This window comes from Pempheris klunzingeri, chromosome 5 (genome assembly GCF_042242105.1).
Source record: "Pempheris klunzingeri isolate RE-2024b chromosome 5, fPemKlu1.hap1, whole genome shotgun sequence".
NCBI classification, from domain to species: domain Eukaryota; kingdom Metazoa; phylum Chordata; class Actinopteri; order Acropomatiformes; family Pempheridae; genus Pempheris; species Pempheris klunzingeri.
This window is the reverse complement of record NC_092016.1, coordinates 7,351,821-7,364,267: the sequence shown is the minus strand read 5'-3', so window position 1 is coordinate 7,364,267 and position 12,447 is coordinate 7,351,821. Positions and strand designations below refer to the sequence as shown.

Below are 12,447 nucleotides of genomic sequence, written 5' to 3'. Positions count from 1 at the left end.
GTGAGAATACAAATCAGTTTTGACTGGGCATTAAACACACTTTACCCTGCCAGCTCCTGAGTACAAAGTCAGCGTAATGTCTGATTGAGACTTTTTGCATCGTGTCGTGCCGCCTGCATGCTGTAGCCTGCTCAGGTGCCCCCCCGCACCTAAACAAAGCAGAGTATTTCCAGTAGGTGAGAACGCGTCTGACACAATCTCCTGCTGTGTGCTTACGAGTGAAAGGGCATCTCTGGAAAATTAGGTCTGGACATTGTCCGGAGTTCATGTGAGAAAACCGATTTAGTCGCTTATCTGGAGGAGGGCAGGAGAATTGTGTGAATTGGGTTCTGTGGAGCAGAACAAGACAAAACCATACAAATAATTGCTGTTGTGTAGAAATGCACAATCAAATCACTTTTACAAAGCATTTTCTCGACGTCAGGGCAAGCTTTTAACATCGCATGCCGTGTGTCTTTTTACCCGCCAAGCGGCTCCAGCTTCTGTTGCTGAACCCCTTGAAGGAGTTATCCAATGTGCTGCATGCAGACATCCGGCAGAAACAGCTGGAGAGTGTCCTGCAGATCCTACAGAGCCAGGGAGACAGTCTGGGACCCGGATGGCCCCTTGTCTTGGGTGTCATAGGAGCTATCCGCAATGATCAAGGGTGAGTGCACAAGGGAGGAGAGACTGGACAAAGTAGACACGGCAACGGCAACGCTTATTTAACTGTTCCTGAAATAGTTGTTTTATGCTAAATGCAACTATTTTATATGTGAAAGCCATTCAATTTTTTTGTTGTAACTACAGTTACACTGCAAGCAATTCAAGAAGCTGAATTCCAAACCAAAACGCACCATGTGACTTGTTTCCCTGTAGAGAGTCGCTGATCCGAACAGCCTTCCAGTGCCTGCAGTTGGTGGTGACAGACTTCCTGCCCACCATGCCTTGCACGTGCCTCCAGATAGTAGTGGATGTAGCCGGCAGCTTCGGCCTGCAGAACCAGGAGCTCAACATCAGCCTCACCTCCATTGGCCTACTGGTGCGATAACAGATGTCTTTTTTTCGTGTGGTCTTTATACTTTATACTCACGTAAAGAACTGAGAAGATGCTCAGAAAACCATTTGATCAACCAGTTTACTTGGCTTTTGAGAGGCCACCAGTAGAATAATGTGACGTAACAGAAAATATGGTAATATGAATGAAAATAATAGAAATGTCCAGCCCTACATGCAGTATTATGGAAATATGACCAGTTTGCGAGAAAGTGAGTGGATGGACATTTTTGGACACTTTTCTTTTCCAATAGCTTTAAAGTTGAAACATAGTATGTTTAATATGATAAGACAATTATAAGGTCACATAATTTCTTGTTTTGTATTATTTTATCTAATTTAATAGCACTTAACCACTCCGCTGACATTTCATAGATGCTTTGCACAGTATTCAGGACATGTAAAACCCTATATTGATCTGTGGTTTGCAGAATTATTTCTCTTGGAGTGTGCCAATTCCTGTGGGATTACTTTATGGTAATAGGATATCAAGACTGCCAGAAGTGTTTTACCATTCTTCCTCTCCACTTATGCCCTCACTCTCTGCCCTCATTTCCCCTTTTTACCCACAGTGGAACATTTCCGACTACTTCTTCCAAAGGGGCGAAGCCATTACACAGGAGTTAGAAAGAGAGGAGGAGGCTCTGCAGAAGCAGGCCCAGGAGAAAGGAGAGACCCTGAACAGGCCGTTCCACCCCGCCCCTCCCTTCGATTGCCTGTGGCTGTGCCTATACGCCAAGCTGGGCGAGCTATGTGTCGACCCACGGCCCGCTGTGCGTAAGAGCGCTGGGCAGACATTGTTCTCCACCATCGCTGCCCACGGGACGCTGCTGCAGCAGCCAACGTGGCACATTGTGGTCTGGAAGGTATAGCGCAACAGTTTGTCATTGTCATTTGGTTTGGTTGTTCTAGAGGAGGCTGTCATCCATGTTGTTTTTACAATTTACTGTTAAAATAACAGAAGAGGTTCTTCCTGGAAAACAAATGTTATTTTACACACTTGTCCAAATCCAATATATGTGTTATTATTCTCAGATTTTGTGTAATATATCAAAACTAACTTTTCTTTTACATCTACACATTGTTACCTCATTTTGAATATAGACTATAGAGGTCTGTTAACAGCTCTGTTAATGGCAGAATGCACTGGTATGCACTTAATGGCAGAAATTGCTGCTGGTTAAACTATCTTTGGTGTCACCGTTAGGTACTCTTCCACCTGCTAGACTGCGTGCGGACTTCATCCACCACGGCGGACAAGGAGAAAATTGAGTCTGGTGGCGGCAACATCCTCATCCACCACTCACGTGACACAGCTGAAAAACAGTGGGCGGAGACGTGGGTCCTGACACTAGCTGGGGTGGCACGCATTTTTAACACGAGACGGTATCTTCTGCAGCAGTTAGGTGAGCCCCGCATTATCTGCTGTGATACACATAATCTGCATAACAACTGTATCAGATGCTGTTGTACATACGGTAGACTGTGACACAGTGCTACAGTTTACCGCAGCTGCCACAAAATTGTAAACAATGAAAATTACATATTGAAATGTATTCATAAATCTGTGCCAAGTGTAGCAAAGGTCCAGAAACGGCCCAGCTGTTACTGCTATATTACTGCACATTAAGTCATGTTAAGCCCCATGCAGACAGGATTAATATTCCAGGGAGATGTGAATGATAAAATATGAGCTCCTCATTAACTGCTCTCACCCCTCTGAACATTGTAGCAAGTGCCAAATTACAGGAGGTGACTCATAATATATAACACATTCCCAACCTAATACACATAAAATCACTTAGAGGAAGGCTGCTCTTCCCACTCAACACACAACCTAGATAAAATGAATAACTGTCGCTGGAAAAATAATATCACCATATGGGCATCCTAGGATCATTTTATTTCATTTAAAATAGGTATTTATTCATACTGACAAAGTTTATTAACTGGGAACAGTGTTTTTGACGGAAATACCTGCAGTTCTGGCCAGAACTCTCACTATGTGGCCTCTTTGAACTTCTGTTAGTTGACTCATGTTAGTTTGAAAACCTCACATCATTGCATCAAAGTGCTAATTGTCACACTTCATTTCCATTTGGCACATACAGCTAATTGGCAGTCTCATAATGTCCCATCATTTTGCTGTTTACCTGCAGGTGATTTCTTCGAGGCCTGGGAAGTGCTGCTGAACCACATTCAGTCAGCTGCTCTCAGCAAAAACAACGAGGTCTCACTGGCTGCCCTCAAGAGCTTTCAAGAGATCCTACAGATTGTTACACCTGTTAAAGACTCCGACAAAGCAGGGGATGCACTTGCTGCTATGGGCGTCCCCCCAGTGCTAATTGACCCCCTGTCAGCATCTGGTCCTGGCAGACCCCTTGTGCGCTCAGATTCACTAGTCGAGCGGCTGACACGATACAATGGCGCTGAGCTGCAGGCCCCTCCCCCAGGGGAGGAGTCAGCCTTAGAAGACTCTGCATTGTGGTGGTCGGCGTGGAACACATGGTATCGAACTGGAACGGACAGCACAAGGCCACCCAGTGGCCCGACAGAGAAGCTCTCCTTCATCCCCAGCCAGCCCTTCCTCACCGCATTGATCCAGATTTTCCCAGCACTCTACCAGCACATAAAAGCCAACTTCAGTATGGAGGACCTGAAGAAGCTGGGGGTCATTCTCCACGGGGCCGTGTCTGTGCCCATCAGCAGCGATGCCTCGCCCTTCATCCTCCCTTCCTACACTGAGGCGGTGCTCACCAGCCTGCAGGAAGCTGTTCTCACAGCTCTGGACGTATTGCAGAAGGTGGGCAAAGGAAGTGTTCTGTCAGAAAACAAAATGAGGTTACCAAAGAGGTTTTAAACATATGTGTTAAGTATTAATACAAAACAGCATTAAGATAAGAGCCAAGTGGGCCGTAATGTTGACTGAGGTGTTTAAGACTCATGTAACCACAATGTCCCAGACTTTAATCCCACAGGGGACCTTAATGGATCCTCCCCTCTTTCTCTCTCCAGATTTCATATTCATTAATCTACCTTATGCTCTCAGAAATGCCAAATAAAATCAAGTACCATGTAGATAAATGAAAAATGGAACACGTAGTCATCCCCTGGAGACTGCAGTGTTATTTGGCATCAGCTTCAATTCAGTGTTTATCCTGTATATCTCAATACTATAAATTACTTTTTATGGACCACAACTGATATTTATTTTCATCATGGATTATTCTGATTATTTCAGCTGTTTAGTCTTTAAAATGTCCATCACAATTCCTTTTGCTTGCTTAGTTTAATTTGAGAAGGGGGAACCAGGGAACCAGCAAATGTTTTACTCAGTAAAATCATAGATAATCAAAATAGTGGTGATCAATTTTCTGTATTGATTCAATGTGACTGGAATCAGTCATTTCAGCACAACTTTTTCTGTGTTTTCATTGGAATGATATATTTGATATAATTTGGGTAAAACATTCCCTTCTACCTTTTAATTGATGGCTTTGATAAAGCAACTCCAGCCCCCTCTAATGTGAATAATGTGTCTTTGAGAAATGTAGACCCTTACTCTCCCTGTCAAGCAAAGTTATTTCTTCTCATCAGCCCAAGAAACAATGTGTCAGTCTGCTAAATTATGCAATATGCAGTCCCGTGGTGGATGTCAGCAGTGTTTGTTCCTCCCTTCCCTCCCTGCTGCAGGCCATCTGTGTGGGCCCAGAGAACCTGCAGGTCATGTACCCAGCCATTTTTGAACAGCTGCTACTCTTCGTGGAGTTCTCCTGCAAGCCTCCTCAGTACGGCAGAATGGAAACCAAACACGTGGCCAATGCCAAATACAACCAGGTAGGGGGAAATGGAATTGGCAGTAAAACTGCTTGGTTTTCATTTGCAATGTTTTGATTTTTTTTTACAGTTTGCTTTAATAAAATGTTGGATTGTGTATACTTATTCATCACCCTTCTCTCCTTAGCCATTCTGAACAAGTTCATTCCTCTCCTTTAATGTTCATGAAGCACCTGCCCCCCCCCCCTTCAGTCTAGTCTTTATGGAGCCCCTATTGTGGCCCTTCATGCGATTGCCAGGTTCGTCTGGACCCTCATAAGTAGGGCCGAGTCATTTCGTCCTCATATTCCCTCACTCATCTTCATCTTGCCAGCAGCACGCCAGAGAAATGCTTCACCACTTTTAAGTTCAAACACAGTTGAAATTAATTTACAAAAAAATCCCTTTTATTTCCAAGTAACTTGAGCAAGATTACTTCATTTAGACCACACACACTTATCTCTTTTTTTTTTCTTCCCCGCAACATTGGTCTGATATCAGTGTCTTTCTTAATCCTTGCTGTTCTGGAAACCTACAAACTCCAGCAGGTGCATGGAGGTTGGTGAACGTTGTCCTGCTCTCACACTGGCAGGCCGGTACAATTGTGCCAACAAATGTTAGCACCACACACTTCATGTCTCAAATCCTGACTGTCAGTCTGTTAGTCCGGCATGTGGGCTCCAGACTCGGCTGTATATTCGACATATTTGTTGATCTGAATCTGTTTAAATTGTTTAAGCGAGAGCATCAAACAAAATTCCCACCCAGCCAAACAGATGTTATGGGTGGTCTTTATTGCCTCGTTGGCTTTTATCCAGTGTTGTCAGATTGCCTCACATGTCCTTGGTGCGAGGAGCGAGTGTTTTTTCCCTAAACGAGTCCTGGTTATTGACCCTCATGGAGCCAACAGCATTGCAAATTCGGTATAACTTAAGCACCAGTTTAATTGCAATCTTCTCTCATTCTGTTTCTTGGGACTACTCACTGGATAACCATTTTAGATCCAGCTGTTTGCGCCGGTGAGTTCTATCATCTCCTTCAGCCCCCTCTATAGTTTTACTAAGCTGTGCTGAATGGTGATGACCTACCCTCTGCGGTAGATGAGATATCATACCGCATGGTAGACTCTCACGTCTCATCTGCGTCTCTCACTCACTCCATGCTCCCCCTCTCTGCCTGCCACTAACTGGTGGTTCTGCCTGTGTTTGCACAGTCCCTGTGCAGTTCCATTTTCAGTTGATTCTGTGTTTTTGGTGATGTTCATATGCACATGTGTGGTTCTGTTTATATTTCGTAAAGACACACTTTGTATCAGCAAGTCATTTGTTTGGCTATAACATTTCAGCTGCGATACTCATATGAGCCTAACAAAACTTGAGGCAGACTAATTGCCACTGTAGCTTTAAAATAAATTTGTGTGTTACTTGTATACTTATACAAAGTGTGCCTTTAAAAACTGCTTTTGATGTGGCTCTGCCAAAAAAGTAGGCATTGCAGTTTTGTTCGACTAATGTCCATTCCTCTTTTTTTTTCTCCTTTTAATCCCCTCGCCCCGACAGGCGGAATGGGTTGCCTTAAACTATGTTCCCTTTGCTGAGCGCTCCCTGGAGGTGGTGGTGGACCTGTACCATAAAACAGCGTGCCACAAAGCTGTCATCAATGAGAAAGTTCTGCAGAACATCATCAAGGTATTTTCACCAGGATGGGGTATTCATGGTTTCCATGGTCAAGGAACTCTTAGTAAACTTTTGGATACGCTAGAAGTTTTGTTTTCTTAGACTGTAATTGTGTGACCAAACAGTGTAAGAGGCAACAGCAACGAAAAATTGTTTTGATAAATCTGTAAATGGATTACCATACCAATGTCAAAGCACAATTTGAGTCACATATGCATTCTCGTAATGTAAAATGTATAATAATGTGTCAACTCGTTTTAGCACTAGCCCAATAACTAGGACAGTGAGTTCTTTAGTTTACTCTCTCAACACTACTGGTCGCACATTGAGCTCCAGTTCTTGTTGAACCCTGTGCTGCCAAAAATGTGGTGTGATGTTTTGAAAAGGTTTTGTCATTTAAAGAGTATATTATAAATATATTTATATATCGCACAGGGAAGAAAATTGCTACTAACCTGCTATCTGTGTGATGAAACATTTCAGGCAAGTTGAACTTCTGGCAGATCAATGATGTCATAAGAGCGCTTTTCCATTAGCTGAATAAGGCACAGCACCAAATTTGGTGTCACAGTGTTGATTTTCTCGTAAAGCTGTCATGATTATGAAAGCTTTACGAGAAAATCAACAGTGGATCAAATTACTACATGTATGGGAAAGGAATCGCTTGTAGTGGCAAACCTAAACCTAAACCTCCGATATTCTGAGCTTTTTTGTCTTTTTAACACATTGTTTTTAACTCTGTTTGCTGTCGATGTCAACCAGCCTCTGAGCTGAAAGCATTGATTTCAGGAGTTACGTTTTACGTGTGGCAGATGTGAAGTGCAGATGTTGCCCAATGTCAGCAGCATTTTCCATACATTTTCTGAATGCGGTCTGACAAAGCCAAAGATTTTGTCAGTGTAAGTCTTCAAAAGGCTTAACATCTTAAAGTTGGCACAGGATCTTCTATTTTATCCAGTTTCTGACACCTGCTTTTAACTGCTATTTTCCCATAGTCTGTATATAAGAAACATCAAACTGCTGAATTTGTTAATTTGCCAGTGGAACTATTAAGAAAGTTCCCAAGGGACAGATCTGGCCCCCACCCTTTTCTTGTCTCCAAAACAAGAAGGCAATACTTGTAAAATCTCAACCTTGGGGAGCCCAGCTGTTCTCTGAAAAGAGGACTTTGTCTTAAAGATGGTCTATTATTTTATCTGGTTTTGTAGAATTGAACTTGAATGGGACCACTGCTGATTCAAACATGTTTTGAAATATACTGCTGCGATGTTAACTCTATGAAATAGAAGCTCTCCACTTCAGCATGAAAGAGAAGAAGGCGAAAAGCTGTCGGGATACTTGAGTTATCTTCATGGGTTTAGTTCTAGTTTTTTTATGTATTTCATTCTCACAATCTATTGATGTTGCTGTCTCTTCCTTTTTTTTTTTCCTTCACCATCAAGACTTTAAGAATGCCCTTGGGTTTGAAGTATGCTTGTCCATCAGAGAGCACCTGGAAGCTCGCTGTTTCGTCTCTGCTCAAGGTGCTGTCTATTGGACTGCCAGTGGCGCGCCAGCATGCCTCATCCGGAAAGTTTGACACAATGTGGCCAGAGCTGGCCAATGTCTTCGAAGACTTTCTTTTTACCAAAAGGTACAGGTTTAGACGGTTTTAAGATTGAGTGTGCATGATTTTGGAAGCTGCTAGAAAACTGAGCTTGTGGTTTTCCTTTTATAGCACACCTCCAGATAACCTTTCTATCCAGGAATTCCAGAAGAATGAAGCCATTGACGTAGAGGTAAGTACTTAGCTAGCATCCAGCATGTATCCAAGTAATAGCATCCAGTATGTCAACATGATTTTGGGAGGTAGCCCACGTAAGCATTGTGTCCTCTTCATTTTAGGTGGTCCAGCTGATCAGCACAGAGATTTTACCATTTGCCAATTTCATCCCCAAAGACTTTGTTGGCCAGATCATGGCTATGCTCAATAGAGGGTCCATTCACTCACAGTCTCCCTCATTCACAGGTGAGATATAACTTTGGCAGTCAAAATAATTTGAGTTCAGCCGTGATGTGTGGATGTATTTGGGACACTGGGACAGCATGATGACCAAGTGCTGGAATCATACTGTAACCCGTAAGCCCTTGGTTCAGAGCAAAAGCCCTCCCTGTGGCTCATCACTAACAATGGCGCCTGTCAAATTCTTAATATGTTGAGCAGGACAGTAAAGCTCCGTCTGTCACTTCATTGTAAATCACTCTGGCGAGCAGCATCAGCATAGTGTCTAATAAGCAAATGTGTTTTCTCTCGACAGAGGCTGAGATCGATGTGCGGATGAGGGAGGAGTTTTCAAAGGTGTGTTTTGAGACGCTGTTGCAGTTTTCCTTCAGCAACAAGGTGTCCACACCGCAGGAGGGCTACATCTCTCGCATGGCGCTCTCCGTGCTCCTCAAGAGATCCCAGGATGTTCTCCGACGCTACGTAGAGGACGAGAGGTTGAGCGGACGCTGCCCCCTGCCCAGGTAAACGAATAACGGAAATTGGTCAAAAACACCTGTTCATGGTCAGATTGTACCCTCAAACATTCAGCTCCAAACACTGGTGTTCGTTAATGTCATGAATTTACCACTGAGACATTTAGTAATGCAAAACCAAGACCACCCAGGCTCCAGCCACGCATCCATCTTTTTTTTTTTTTGTAAACGACGTGAAACCACTGTACTTATCCTGTTTGTAATGAGTGTAATGGGTCATTCTGCAATATGATTCTTTTTTCCCCAAGACACTAGAGATGTGACGTTCGCGAACGAGTCGAGTCTTTTGAACGGCTCTTTTAAGTGAACGATGAGAACCGATTCGCAGTTCAAAATAGTGATCTCACTTTCAAAGCATGTTGGTATGGCACCATCTTATGGAATGATTACACTGAAAACACAAGCCAAATGAAATTATAATCAATATTTCAGAATAATTCATGTACAAGGTGTACAGGTTTGAATTATTCTGAACCAAATCTTATTTTATAACTGCTACCAGTGATTGTTTCCTTGATTTAAAACAAGTTACCCCTGGTTAACTTCTAATAAATAAATAAATAAATATAACAACGAGTCTTTTGAACGGCTCCTCAAGACCCGGCTCCCTTCAAAGAGCCATAAATCCCATCTCTACAAGACACTATATAAGTTAAATGATTCCCAGATGGAAATCATGCCATTAATACCGATAATAGTAAAGGATGGCAGGGGGAGATGCCTTGCGATTGACTGGCAACCAGTCCAGGGTGTACCATCACCTCTCTGCTAATGTCAGCCGAGATTGGCTCCACCCCCCCGTGACCCTTAAGGATAAGCAGTATAGACGATGGATGGATTGATGGATAGTAATTAGATAATTAGAATATACACATGAATACACTAACAGCCTGAGGCTAAATTAGCCACCACTAGCACAACACATGTGAATCTCTTACAAAACTGCTGGAACCCAAGTTGCGTTGTGGGTAATGAAGGCACCAATTTTTGACAAGGAGACGAATGCTTGGAATCAAACAGACACCACTTCTGGTTCTGCGGCATCAGTTTTGTCCAGTGTTGTTCATCAGAGCTAATGTCTGGCAGGATCATTTGATACAGTGTAGTAATCTGCTACTTTCTCTTGTACAGTGAAGAGAAAATAAATCTTGGTTGCTATACACTGTAGTCATGCAAAGTAAACCTTTTCTGCGTTGGCTTATTCTTTCATGGACAAATTTATCATTTTTACATTCAGCAACTCTAATTAGAAAAAGGTCTTCGATCCAAATTAGGTCCCGACCCTCACCCTCTCTCCTTCTTGTTTCTTCTAATTGTAACATTTAAAGGTTTTATGTGCTGCATATCTTCGTAGCTAATGAAGGCCTTTGCTCTTTTTCATTTTAGGCAACAAGTCACAGAGATTATCTTTGTCTTGAAAGCTATCAGCACTTTGATGGACTCGCTTAAAAAGACACAGCCAGAAAATGGTGAGTATCAAGCTGCATCAAAGGATTAAATAGATCTTAGAAAGAGGTGACTCAATGATTTTCTTTTTAAAAAATACAATAATGACACCACATCTATCATCTATTCATCTCAGATAAATGTGTCAGAGTACAGTTGGGACCGTTTTTCCAAATGAGTTTTATCTCCAATCTGGGCGGAACTGTTTACGTTTCCAGCAAGGTCAATTACAAGAAATGATTTTTTTTTTTTTTATCAAGCAATAGATTGAAACGAGACACTCTAAAATTACGTTTTTGAATTGCCCTTCAAGATGTTTGCATTACATCGCCCTTCATTCAGAGCAAAACTCATTTCCATACGCCTGTGGGAATTTTTTCAAGAAAATGATTTCTTTGATTGCCTTCTATCACAATTTTTAACCTTGTCTTCCTCTCCCTCCCATCCCCTTCTCGTTCTGCAATTCTTTTGTTTACGGCCTGCAGTGGACGGCAACACATGGGCTCAAGTGATCGCCCTGTACCCCACGCTAGTAGAGTGCATTACATGCTCCTCTTCTGAGGTGAGCTCAGCCCTGAAGGAGGCCCTGGGGCCCTTTAAAGACTTTATGCAGCCGCCCGTCTCCAGAGTCCAGAACGGAGAGTCCTGACCAGGCTCGCTCTCAGCTCTTTGTTTTTTATAATGAAGAAATCTTGAATGTGTCTTCTCGACCCACGTGCTTTACAAGTGCGCGGACATGAACTCCATGTGAGCCCCATCCACGGTGACAAGAAGCAACCCACGGCGAGCAGAGATCCGCGGACCGCCCCGGACCACGTCGATGACCCCGACCCTCATACGCATCATCGTATGCTTCTCATGTGAGCTGATAATGCCTCTGCCCCCTCCATTCTCATACAGACTGGCTGCAGTCTTGTGTTAACTACAGAGATTTAAAAAAAAAAATTGCAGTGTTGCCTCTGGGTTTAGTTTGTTTTATTCTCCTAAAGAGGCTGAATCGATGTACAGTGTGTGGTGATAGTGCTGATGATGTAATTAAGAAAAAAAGTGCAAAAACTGGGGCTTTCTTGGTCTTAAAACTGAACACTTAAGACTTTTGCAACATTTTCAACAGTGAGGATTTTATGCAAGAAAACAAATCTTACTGTAACATTCCATGTCATCTTTAGCCAGCCATCTGAGAAGGGATGTACTTGTCTGTATAAAATAAATGGGACAATTCTACAATCACCTCTGTGCTACGAGTGTATATTGGAGTTACAGTGCATGTTAAGTTCCTTATCGTACCACCAGTCGGGCATTTTAAAAAAATTAATATCAGTCCCTTTCATTTCAAAGTGTGACCTTCATGATTAAAAAAAGACTCAAGTGAACAGGTTCAGTTTACATTCCTATTTTTTATTTTTAGCCAGGATGACCCTGTAACATTTGATATTTATTTTTAAAATGATATTTACGGTGTCCTTGTATAAAAACTAGCATTAGAATTGTTTATATATCATATGCCACTGAACCTTTTTAAAATGTCACCACCACCTCGTCCATCAGGTCCTATTTGTTGTGATTTACTCACAAATAATAGTTTGAAAAGCTTTGATTTTATTTAATTTTATTTTTCTTTCATCTATATGTTTTGGTTACGATTTTAATTAAAGGAAGGACGAGAAGATTCATCAACCAACGTTTTAAAGTGTAAAACCTCAAACACTGTACAAAACACAACTGCAAAAAAAAAAGGAAGAGAAATGAGGCTGTACCACTCATTGCCTGCAGGTGGCGTGAGCTACAGCAGCTACTTTGCTTGTCTGTAGGTGGCCACATTGAAATGCTGCTGCCTTGTCCTCTAGGTCAGCTGGCATGTGTAGGATTGGGAATGTACATGTGAAATAGTGAGTTTGTGACAGAAAAGAAAAGTTAACATAAGAGTTTTTATTATTTTATGAGCACATTACCATAA

The 12,447-nt window shown here is 42.3% G+C and overlaps 1 protein-coding gene across 2 annotated transcripts in view; it reads left to right on the top strand.

The window, feature by feature from the left end:
* mon2 (MON2 homolog, regulator of endosome-to-Golgi trafficking) overlaps positions 1–11,799 on the top strand; it is a 35,706-nt gene extending 23,907 nt beyond the window's left edge. Inside the window, exons 22-35 of one of the 2 annotated variants that reach the window (XM_070830859.1) lie at positions 471–646; positions 859–1,021; positions 1,608–1,901; positions 2,243–2,441; positions 3,195–3,838; positions 4,729–4,872; positions 5,853–5,870; positions 6,411–6,539; positions 7,970–8,160; positions 8,245–8,305; positions 8,412–8,535; positions 8,825–9,032; positions 10,431–10,513; positions 10,976–11,799. In XM_070830859.1, the coding sequence (XP_070686960.1) occupies positions 471–646; positions 859–1,021; positions 1,608–1,901; positions 2,243–2,441; positions 3,195–3,838; positions 4,729–4,872; positions 5,853–5,870; positions 6,411–6,539; positions 7,970–8,160; positions 8,245–8,305; positions 8,412–8,535; positions 8,825–9,032; positions 10,431–10,513; positions 10,976–11,139 (2,598 nt within the window). In that variant the 3' untranslated portion in view covers positions 11,140–11,799. The remainder of the gene's footprint in view (positions 1–470; positions 647–858; positions 1,022–1,607; positions 1,902–2,242; positions 2,442–3,194; positions 3,839–4,728; positions 4,873–5,852; positions 5,871–6,410; positions 6,540–7,969; positions 8,161–8,244; positions 8,306–8,411; positions 8,536–8,824; positions 9,033–10,430; positions 10,514–10,975) is intronic. The other variant, XM_070830860.1, reaches the window with a different exon arrangement.
* The last annotated feature ends 648 nt before the right edge of the window (positions 11,800–12,447 follow it).